The sequence below is a fragment of the Lactuca serriola genome, chromosome 5 (assembly GCF_051521515.1).
Source record: "Lactuca serriola cultivar US96UC23 chromosome 5, Lser_US96UC23_V15, whole genome shotgun sequence".
NCBI classification, from domain to species: Eukaryota; Viridiplantae; Streptophyta; class Magnoliopsida; order Asterales; family Asteraceae; genus Lactuca; species Lactuca serriola.
In genome coordinates this window covers 340,582,933-340,595,268 of record NC_136412.1, presented here as the reverse complement: position 1 = coordinate 340,595,268, position 12,336 = coordinate 340,582,933, and the positions used below count along the sequence as shown (strand labels likewise).

Below are 12,336 nucleotides of genomic sequence, written 5' to 3'. Positions count from 1 at the left end.
CCAATTGACGAGATATGTCCAGTTTGTCGCAAGGCATGTTTGGATACCTTTGGGGAACACGCGGTTCATTGTAGAGAGATCCCTGGTTTCAAGTATAGACATGATGTGGTTCAGGATGTTCTCTTTGATGCTTGTCGGCGTGCTGGTATTTCGGTGAAGAAAGAAGCGCATGTGAACTTTTTAACAGACCCGCAGGATGGAAGGTCCACACTTAGACCGGCTGACATTTTGGTCTTTCGGTGGATAGGAGGGAAGCATGCGTGCGTGGATCTTACTGGGGTCTCTCCTCTCGTTGTTTTGGGGAGCGGGGGTTTCATAGCTGGGCATGCCGCTTTGAAAGTCGTTGCGTGCAAGGTGGTAAAGCACCAGAATGCATGTATAGCAAATCAACATGTGTTTGTTCCTTTTGCATTCGATACATTTGGTTTTCTCGCACCAGATGCGGTGGAGCACCTCAATAGAGTCCAACGGGTCATGCACTCTAATGTCATATCTCCTAGATCCACAAATGTAGTTTTCAAAAGAATTGGTTTTGCTATCCAAAAAGGGCTAGCGGCGCAGCTTGTTGCCCATTTGCCTTCAATCGATATGTATTGAACTGTATATTCATATGAAAAAAAAAATCTATCAATTTACCATACAGACATTTAGTTGAATTACAATATATGTTCCTTTATTTAACAAGCATCAAATTGTCCATCCTAAGTGAGTCTATATATTAAAAGATTTGTTATTCTTAGATCAAGGGATTTCACTAATCCCTTCTTTTCTTCAAGTCTATTTCTAGCTTCATATAAGTGGGATTTAGACTTTTCTGCTTCACTACTCATGGAGTTTAACATGTCATTAAGATAAGCACACGTATAATCAGACTCAGACAAAACATCATTATAAGAAGTTGAATGAATTTTAAATGAGTTAAGAAGATCACATACATTTGCGGTCACTGGTGAGTTAATCGAGTTTGTTGACATGAAACACCTTCCAGTAATTTCATCTTCTTCATCCTTCTCATACGAAACATCTTTCTCATCTTCATCCTCTTCCCTTTTCGCATACATTGCCCCATGAGTTGGATTTCGCATCTCCTCATCATTCGATCCCGAAGACCATATCTGATATGTTCCATCTACCTCATCATTTCCTTTAGCAACTAACGAAAGGTTATTCGCCTATGAATGAATTTTTTCAAGCCTATCTACATAATAGGCTTCGTCTTTGACTCTCTCCTTTTTCTCTTCTTTCTTCCTCAGCATGCAATCATTTTCCAAATGATTCGACCCATTGTAGCAGTTAAATTTCAAGTCCTTCTCATATGAACCCTTAACATCCTTCTTCTCTACTTTCAAATCATCCTTCACACTTTTTTTTCAGATGACATGTTTCCTTTAACCTCATTGTAATTCATGAAGTTTGGATTAAAAGGCTTCTTAAAGAATTTCTTCACTTTGTTATTCGAGTAGTATATGACAGCTTCATCATCAGAGTTAAACAACCTATTCACCATTTTTGGCTTCTTCACCAGATTCAACTCTAGACTCCTTTGTAGTAACTTTCAATACCAAAGCCAAAGGTCCTCTCAAACTCACTTTTATTTCTTTTGCAATATCATTAATATAGCTTTCATGAGCTTTCAAGACAATGTACAGATTTGCAAGAGAGTAATCATCAAAGCTTACTTGTGTCTTGATCATCAAAATGATATTTCGCCATTCCTTTCTTAAACCCGTGAAAAAGGTGAGATTGAACTCTAGTGATGAACGTGTCACTCCAAAGCGAGAACACTTAAAATGATATTTCTTCATTCTGCTTGAATTCTCCCAACACTAGTAAGCATTATTTGACTGAACTCTTCTTTGTCTTCTCATTTCCTTGATCTTTCTCCTTCGATGTATCTCAATTTTTTTTTTGCAGTTTTACATCCTCGAACGTAATTGTAAACTACTGGTGGAAGAGCATCACGTAATTCACACATACATTTCTTATCATTTTCCTTCATCCTGGATACTCTTGTGATCATGTCATCAGAACATGCACACATACCAACATCAACTCGAATCGCCTAGCAAAATTCTCCTCTTTTTATGGATATCATCAGATCTTCATCAATCCCATTCAGATAGTCCTTGATCCTATCATCACATTGCTCATAATATTCCAGAATCAACATCAGAATCTTTGTTGATGATCCGAGCAAATGAGAGAAATTAGACATCGTGTTCATATTCAAATTCACCATTGTTGAACGGATTTTGAAGAAAGAGAATTTTTGATTCAAAACAAGATCTAAGACATAAATTAATCAGAGATTTACCAGAAATCAATTGATCTAACACACAGAGTGAAAAATCAATTCAATACAACCAATTGACACCAGTTACCTTATTCAATTTGCGGAAGATTTTGAATTGGAAAGGGCGATTAAAAAAATGAAAAATTATGAGAAACTTCAATTGATTGAGAGAATTCTGCTCTTATACCAACTGATATGATTTAGAGATTGATTAAGAACACAAATAAATTAATAAAAGCTGAAAATGAACACACGATTTAAATAAGATATGTTTGGCTCTATTAACGTCTGACGATTAACAAGAGTGTTTGAGTATAAATAAATGATATTGTGTTCGATGCCACTCTACTCTATGTACTTATCTTATTTATAGGATACAACAGACTTACAAAAAATACAAGGACTAGACAGTAAGTGTCGAAACCAAGATGCCCTGTAAACAGATAAAGTATCGAAATTGAACTACATTTGACACTAACAGATTCTGACGACATTCCACTTCTCACTATAAACATTTTACCTAAGATTGCTTTACGTATCAAACAAAATTGATAATCTATATCATGTTATTATAGATAACCCTTTCACAGTACAAGAAACATGACCTATAGGGACGACAATTGTCATCTATATAGGTTCAAAAGTCATCCCTATAGGTGTTAGGGACGATATGTCATCCTTATAGCTTACATTTCCATAGGCCCGTCGTAATAGATCGTTTTTGTCATCGTTATTGATATTTTCGTAATAGTTTACCTTTAGAGATGATATGTCGTCCGTGTTGTTTCGTCATTATACGTTTCCAATCTCTGTAGATAATGCTATAGAGATGACATGTCGCCTCTATAGATATGGTTATAGAGACGACATGTCGTATCCATAGATAATGATATACATTCGACACACCTTATCATATAGCAACAACTCGTCATTGTAGCAGATGCACCTGTAGAGACGACTTGTCATCTCTATAGATGCACCTATAGAAACAACATGTCTCTCTATAGATATGCCCACAGGATAATACCTTGCTCTTTTTTTCTCTATAATTTCCCAGTTTTCACAATCACAATATAACTAAAGCAGTAAATTTATAAAATAGCTAAAACAGTAAATTTAACTGTAAAAACATTAAGAGTTGAAACTATAGAGTTTTTGAAAATTTTATAGTTTTCTCAAATCTTTTTCCCATATGCAATTGAAAAAACACCATCATAACGTAAAACCATAATTTTGAAGCACAATATAAAAACAACAATAACAATAACTAATGTTTTATAAATTAGGGAACTTTAACAAGGAACAAAAGAAAAACCCTTAGATGCACAATCTTTTCATATGATGCTTGTTTACACCTATAAAACCACACACATTGATAAAGTTTTTGATGGTATTATAAACAAACAAATACATAGATATGTTATTTCTTGCATTTACCAATCATCCAACTAAATCAGTAGCATAACAAAGCCAATCATCTAAAAAGTAGAATTCATGTTAGAAGCAACCAAATATAAGTAGTTATCACCATATGATTTTTAAAAGATTAGAAGCAGCAATGATAGAATTCTTGCACAAAGCACTTCTTGAATTCTTCATTGCCTTCACCAAAACCAACACAATGAAATGACAAATACAATTACTTTGGAAACTAGATTAGAACTTGACACTCACAAATGGAATGACATACATACTTAGTTTCCACATAAAGTTGTTGCAATCTAGAAAGAAATTAACATATTAAAACATATACCTATCATAAAAGTTTCATACCTAAACCAAATAGATGAAAAATATGATTGGAGGAGTTAAACTTACAGATCATAAAAATGATTAGCTCATCTTTCCCCTATTTCAACAAAAACCTAAATCAAAACCTTAAAAAAACCCACAAAATTCAAGAAATCAAACTAGTTAAAGATGAGATAGGGCTGATAATCATTTTCTTCTTACCTATATTTGGGCGGATAAGGAGATAGGACTGATATTGTACTTGGGAAATGATAATACCAAAAAATGTTATAAATGCTTCTTACACTTAAAAATTCATCTTCATATGTACTAGAAATTTCGCTCAACTTTGATCTATTAAATCAACCAAATTAGTATCAAAAGGATGAAAAACGCTTAAACTATTAAGTTATACCTTATGCTTTTTAACACACAATAAAAACCCTACATACATGCTATGAACACATGCTTTGAACAGTCAGTGGTAGCTCGTCTGCAAGCAGGTATGTGAAATGACTTTTGATTTGTGAAAGATAAATATATATGCATCATTATAAAATTTGGATGTAAGTGACCAGTTTTGTAAGTTTTTCTTCTATAAAGATTGTAATGTGTACCTGTTTTTTTTTGTTTGGGTGTTTTTCTACTCTATCAATGATCTGATCAATCTTCTCATCTACTTTCTTTTCAAGCTCTACATCACCACATTGCACCTAGAAAAAAAAGTTTCCAGCATTAAGTAATATGGATCCTAGGGTGCGACATTGTGCCATCATGTATGAAGTAATAAATGAAGATAACATATGTGTCAATTAAGGATTTAGATGCTACTTACATATGTAATTTCAAAGAGTTGCAATTTAATGTCTTTAGGTCACACGAGATCTAGTGCTCTGTGAAAGAAAATTATGTACATGATGCGTGTAAGTGTATTAGTAGATGAGAAGATTGATCGGTTCAGTATTGGAATGATGAACCAATTAATTACCTTCGATCTTCCACATATAAAATCAACAAAATCAATCTGAAACTATCTGAGATGTATACCAAAATGAAGATATTTACAATCCGATTCTTGAAGTGAATAATAGTGAAATGTTGATGAATCAGGATCTTCTCTAAATCACTTTATGTCAGTAAGTTTAATAGAACTACTTTGGCAGGTAGCTCTAAAGTAGCAGCACGTCCAAATTGAATAACTAAATCTCTAATATCAATTTGATTCCTGCAATTTATTACAAAATGATTATTCAAAACAAAATGATGATTCAATGTTTGATCTGATACATTATACATATCAATTGCCTAAAAAACACCGTGATGATATGGAAAACAAAAGAAATGAAGAACATACTTGATGTCAATTCCGTTCTACATCACATTGAAAGATCTAATGTAATCCTTTTCAGACTCAACTTTATTGCAGTGTGACGATCAAATAGAACTTCCTTTCTATAGTAACTGAACAAAATCGTAACAGGAGAAAACGACTTACAATTCCGGTACTAAATGAGTCAAATTGAAGGTCGAAGATGAGACAGAGCTCATCCGGTTTACAAACGACTTGCTTCGATTCCTTTAGTCCTAACTTCCTTGCAATATCCGACAAATCCAGTTCAAGAAAGAGTGACAGAGAAAGAGAAAACAATCAGTATTTGGCTTCTGTAGTTGTCGTTGTGAATAGCTGAAGATAAAAAGAAAAAAAATCTTCTAGATCTATAGAGACCATATGTCTGTCTCTATAGCTTTTCACAAAACCCTCAAAGTTCTCGATATAACCTATTGAGACACAAGTTGTCTGAAAAAAAAAATGTCAAAAGAATTTGGTCAACCCAGTGGAAATGACATGTCATCCCTATAGGTGCACTATATCAACGACATTTGTCGTCCTATAGGTTGCGTCTCTATAGATGTTTATTCTTGTAGTGTTGCATGCATCAAATAACTGATTCGTTGGCCTAATGAACCACATTGCCAAAACCATCGTGACATTGGGTTTTGAAACGATTAGTAAAGGAGATGAAAGTGCATTTGTAGTTAAGAAGAGCTAATGATATTTTTTTAATTGGCGGTAACACAAGTCATTAGAGATGGTAAAAATAGCAAAAATGACCTTGTGTGCGATGGACGGAGGCAACTTAACGATTTAAAAGGTTGTTAGTTTGAGTGGACCAAATCCATAACAAAATGTTCATTTTGGAACATGTGGTGTGGTTGAAAACTTTTTAAATCGAATCCAAATTAAAAACAACAAACCATATGGCTCAAATTTGTAGTTGTTTCTATTAACTATTATATTTACTTCTATAATTTAATGAATTATTGAAATAATGATCACACATTTTTTACCAACGCTCATCTGGTCGTCCATTAATAGGTACATATGATTTGAAATGAATTGACGTCTTTATATAACAACAAAGGAACATGCACGAGATGAAAATTATTTCAAATTCCACCGTGTCAAACTTTGAAAAACGAAAACAATATCTGATTAGACATTATAAAAAAAAAAAAAAAGATTAAAACCATATATTTATATTATAATTTGATATACGTGAATATATTTATATTATAATTTGATATACGTGAATGTGTCTTCACCCCACAATATCATCATGATATGGTACTTTACATAGTGTTATAAAATGCCCTACAAAATGTTTGCCAAAAAGTGTGTGCCCTAGAAAATGTTGTTCACAGTCCAAAGACCAGTAAGAGTGTTTGGTAGTAGTCAATTTCCACCCGCTTGGTCACTTAGATGGACAAAAAGGTCCAACTGGTAGAGAGAGAAACATCCATAAATCTAGAGAGAGAAACAAAGCCAAAACAAAGGAGCAAAGGGGTCAAAATGTAAAGAGAATGCATGTGTTTTAGTTTCTGGGATTGGGAATTGTTTAAAGACAGTGGCCATAATTTGTAGACAGAATCTAACCCCCAAATATGGTAACACAAAGGATACCGTCACCATTTACCACCATCTCAGCTTCTTCTTAGCACCCATCTTCTCTCTCTAAAACACACACGCTCTCTCTCCCTCTCTAAACCCATTATCTGATCATAAGTTTCTTTACAGATTCTCTTCTGTAAAGACTGTAACCAAAAACAAGACACAAGTGGGTTTGGATCTTTGGTTCATCTTCTCTCTCTAAAGCACACGAACTCACACTCACTTACTTCCTCTTCTCTCTTTCTCTAAACCCATGTCTGATCGGTCGTAGGTTTCTTCACAGATTCTCTTTATAAAGACTGTACTCAAGAACAAACACAAGTGGGTTTGGATATTTAGTTCATCTTCTCTCTCTAGAGCAAACACACACTCACACACAAACTGTTGTTAAAAAGTGTGATCCAAGAACAAAACACTAGTGGGTTTGGATCTTTGATTCGAAAAGTGTTGCATGTGTCACTGAAACGCACTTCTTAAGTCTTTTACTTTTGGTGGCTTATGCGATATTCAAACTCATGTCTACTCCTACAAAACCTCAATCAACACTGCTGTTCATATGCGTGTTCCTGTTCTTGTTCCTCATGTCCGTTTGTACTCTCAAAAACCCTTCTTCAGGTAAGTAACTTGATCTAAAATCAAAAATTGTCTCGTTAATTTTCATCATTTTGATATGTTTATCCTTTTAACCTGATTGTTACATTCTGTTCTACAGTTTATAGATCTGGATTGAATTCCAAAATGCGAGATTCTGATCTGTACTTCCAGGTGAGGTTTTATGTTAATTATATACTTTCTTCTTCTAAAATGAAGTCATGTTTATAATCTTAAAGTTCAACTTATTTCTTTTAATGAAAACCCCCAAAAGACTAGACCTTTGTAGCACTCGTAAATTATTTATTAATCTGTCGTGATGTTCACCCCATGACCAGACGTCGTTAGAGAAACATGTGGTTCGTCCCTACTTGATTTTTTATAGATAGTTATGGTGATGTTGAAAAGGTTTAATTTAGAATATTAAGTTAAAGAACTATCATTAAAAAATAAAATTATAATTAACTTTTAAATTTTCACAATCCACACATACTTTTTGTTTTAATTGCTATTGACAATCAGCTAACAAATTATTATTTTTACATGTAAATGGCATATCTTCCGAAGGATCGTAGGAAAACACTTGATCAAACTATTAGTTTCAAATAAAATATAAAAAATAAAGTAAAATAGGTTTAAGAATAATTTGGAAACAACCTGTATATTTTTTAAAAAACTTCAAATAAAATTTATATATATGTTTTAGGAAAAGTAAAAGTAACGGACGGGATGGGATGGGATGGGATAGGGTGTTTGACCGAAATTGGGTACAATAATCTGTGCCACTATCAAACCTAGGGCATATGACCAGATAGGTTTCAATTATAGTTTAATAAAAGTACACATAAAAGTTAACACCTTCTAAAATAATCACTATTTTTAACTTAAAAATACAAATTTTATTTTATAATTTTTTTATCATTAGTTAATGACCGCTGTTATTCATACACTGATTAATAGATACATACTTTTTTTTTTAATATTTAATTAGTAAATAGACATCCCAAATTATTTATTGTATATCCTATAATTTGATGTTTTTTGTCAAGTTAGAGGGCTTCTAATAAACAGTAAGGTTGTATGAGTATAATTATTTATTGTATATCCTAATTATTTATTTAGTGAATATAATATTTTAATAATATGTGTATGTGAGATCAACCACCACATAAGTGAGATGTAGGTTTATTTAACATCACACTATTATTAGTAGGATATTAGCAACTAATGATTCTTTATCTTATCTTATTAAGAAAATATTAAGAATTTTTTTTAATAGATCTAATACATATGTCTCGAATACATGATTACATGTTGGGTTAAAATATTAAATGACTTGGAAAAGGTTGACCCTAACCTTAACGGCTAAATTTTTTATCGTGTTGTGTTAGCCCGTTATTTATACGAGTGAAACTTTATACTTAAACCTGATTATTTTGTGTTGTGTTCGTGTCAAATTAACGGGTTTAAGGTTTAACTTTGTAAATGTTTCATACCGTACCGAGTTAAAACACTAAACAGGTTGAATCTCATACTTCTTTGTTTAGTTTTTTTCATAAACAATACAAATTAAGTGCATTACCTAGAATTAGTATAAAATGATAACCACATGTCTAGATATATTGTCATTATCAAGATTCTAAAAAGCTTGTTATGGCTCCGTTTTGGCGCGCTATGGCTCCAAGGCTTGTACCTGTCGCCAAACTTTACCAGTATGCGTTCTTAACTTATATATGTTTATAAAAATGAATAATAGTTGAAAATACATATAAAAATATTAATTATATACAAAATTACCGTCTTATGTCACGTCACGTCTTATGTTATTTATAACTTTGGTTATTATTCTAATTCTCAACATCAACCTTACAAGCACATTGATTATTATGATCTTAAAGATGCTTAATCAATATGCATAAAACAACTTCATTTTGTGTTTTTTCTTTGGTTGGATTTCATTTTTATTTATTTATTTTTTTTTTAATTTTGGTTTTGAGTTAAAAGAATTTATTACTCCTAAACTTTTTGGATTTTAGATGTTTGGTTTTCTTTTGAGTCAAAAGAATGTATTACTCCTAAATTTAGAGAATGTATTACAAGTATTCATGATTAGTATTTACTAGACCCGTGATACGATTATGTTGGTTGAGGTGCATAGTTCTAGAAAAGAGATCCATGGTTTAAAATCAGACATACAAAAAATATTGCTACTTTGCAAATGCTTTGATAGTTGCTCTCTAGTAATGAGTTGTAGGACGGGTTTAACATGGACTGTCCAAATTGTAATGTAAACGATTTTTTATTCAATAAACGTTTTTAATACTAAATTAAATATTATATTCTTTTAATACAAAATGTGTATTTACATCATACCCTATCTTCTTTCAAGAGCTTTAATTTATAAGCCTAACAAAGGAAGACAAAGTTATTCCCTACTTTCAATTCTTATAAAGTAGTTCAATCATAAATAAAAATAAATGCATTTTTAAAAGGGATTTCAGTACATATAAAGTTCAATCATAAATAAAACTAAATGCATTTTTAAAAGGGAGTGTAGTTTTAATTCAACATCCAAAAACCTATACCATGTATTTTTTTTTAATAATTAACGAGTTTAAAAATAAAGCTTTTAAAATTAAAGTTGATTGAAAATCTATTCTTGTACGTAAAATTTAGCTCTAAGAAAACTGTAGCGGATGTGTTAACTCTAAGAAAAAATACAAAATTATTTTTAAAATTGTAGCATATGTATTTTGTAAAATATTAGCAAAATTAAGTTTTTGGTAAACCCAGATATCCAATCCAAACCAGCTATATGAAATGATATAATAAGGGGTACGTGTTTGGTTTGATGTATTTGGATGGTTCTAAAAAGGATTTAGAATTAAATACTAAGGTAGGAAAAACTACTTTCATTGAAGTATCTAAATCTCCACCATCCCAAAATTTCTTGAATTCAAATTCATTGAAATTTTAGGTTTTAAGTTGAATTTGTATTCCTTTATTGCCCCTAATTTTTTTCTTTCTTTCCCTAAATTATTTTTACTTGGCGACGATGAATATTTCATAAAACACAATACAGATTTTTAACATGATTATTAATTTTTTTTAATATTCTATGATATTTTTATTTCATAATTCAGTAAAGTATATTTTGTATGATAACAGTATAATTCAGTTTGTAGATAAAAGTTATGTAGACAATCAATTAATAAAATTATAACTTATTATTATTATTATTATTTATTCATATTATGATGATAATTTTTATAAAATAAATAAATAGATAATTTTGTTATTTAATATGACTATTTTCAGAACCATTTTGCAACTCAAAGAAAATCTCAAAAATTATGGAATTGACTTACATTCTAAATCTTACTAACCAAACAAAATATGATTTTCAAAATCCTTGCAATTTTAAATCCTTTCAAATACAATTTTAAATCCCTGCAAGACTAAAAAACAATCTCACAATTCAAACTCCCCTTACATACAACACAATTTGATTTATAATCTTATGAAGAAATAGTATTTTTACTAATTTAAACAAATACTAATTTAATTTAAAACTAAAATAAGATTAATAGAATGCAAACAAAAGAATGGTGTTATAATGATTATTATTAGCTTGGAAGGCGCACGTTAGCCACTGACCTTGTGACCCCAACACTCAGTCCTTTGGAGAGGGACCCAGCCCCGTGTAAATCGGGGTCATGTGCGCTAATAAGTTCAATTCCCGTGAACCCTGCCTTGTCTCCTATGCTAAGCGCATGTTAGCTACTATCCATGTATACGAGACTGATTTAATGTACTGTACTACTCTTAAAGCATGGCGTACATAGTTTATCCTCATAACTGATATGGCTTTTTTGTGTTGTGATTTGAAAAGGCAATAAGCAAAGTCAAAGTCAAAACCACTAGTGAAGAGGAGACTACGTCGTTTCATACCACCACCACCAGAAGAAAATTAGGCGGTCCTGGATCATCGCCGCCACGTTGCGCCTGGAAGTGTGGGCGGTGCACCCCCTGCAAGCCGGTTCATGTTCCGGTGCCGCCTGGAACACCGGTGACCGCCGAGTACTACCCGGAAGCTTGGAGGTGCAAATGTGGAAATAAATTGTACATGCCATGATGCATGCCTATTTGATTGGTATTTACTAGCTAGATCTTTGTTATGTTAACTACGAGGGGGGTATCTTGTCATTAATGGATTTAGGAGGAGTGATATTGAAAAAAACAAAATGGAAAATATATAGAAGCTTCATTAATCTATAGAATATTAATTCTAACTTGGTAGCCTTTTCGGTTCATAGTTTCCATTTACTTAAGAGTATCAAGGAAAGCTTTTTTTTATTAAGAAGTTTTGGTGTTACTTTTCAACTTTGGGTAAAAGTAATTGTGAGTTGTTACTTAAAAGTTATAGCTTTTAATTATACAGAAGTATGTGTCATAAGTAGTTAGCTTTATTAAATGTATAAAATTATTTATAATTTAGATGGTAAAAATTTCTCAAAATTTATTTAAAATAACTTTTGGATTCGAAAATTTTTGTTTAAAATAAAAACTAAAACCTTTTGTTACGAAATTGATTTTTTTTGTGTGTGTTTTTACCTTTTTTTCTTAAAAGTCCCATGCTAAACTCGCCTATGGAAACTTTTTTTTTTTTGTAAATGAGATGTTCATAAGATTAAAAAAAACAATGAGATGGTTTTAATATAATTAGAATTGTGAAAAAAAATCAATATCAGAACTAATAAATTATTTATAA

At 31.7% G+C, this 12,336-nt stretch overlaps 1 protein-coding gene across 1 annotated transcript; it reads left to right on the top strand.

Annotated features, from left to right (window-relative positions):
* Window positions 1-6,702: 6,702 nt before the first annotated feature.
* CHAL (allergen-like protein) lies at window positions 6,703-11,857 on the top strand. The gene is made up of 3 exons (XM_079003669.1): window positions 6,703-7,589; window positions 7,687-7,739; window positions 11,458-11,857. The coding sequence occupies exons 1-3, from the start codon at window positions 7,490-7,492 to the stop codon at window positions 11,698-11,700; spliced, it is 396 nt and encodes a 131-aa protein (XP_078859795.1). The 5' UTR covers window positions 6,703-7,489; the 3' UTR covers window positions 11,701-11,857.
* Window positions 11,858-12,336: the final 479 nt, after the last annotated feature.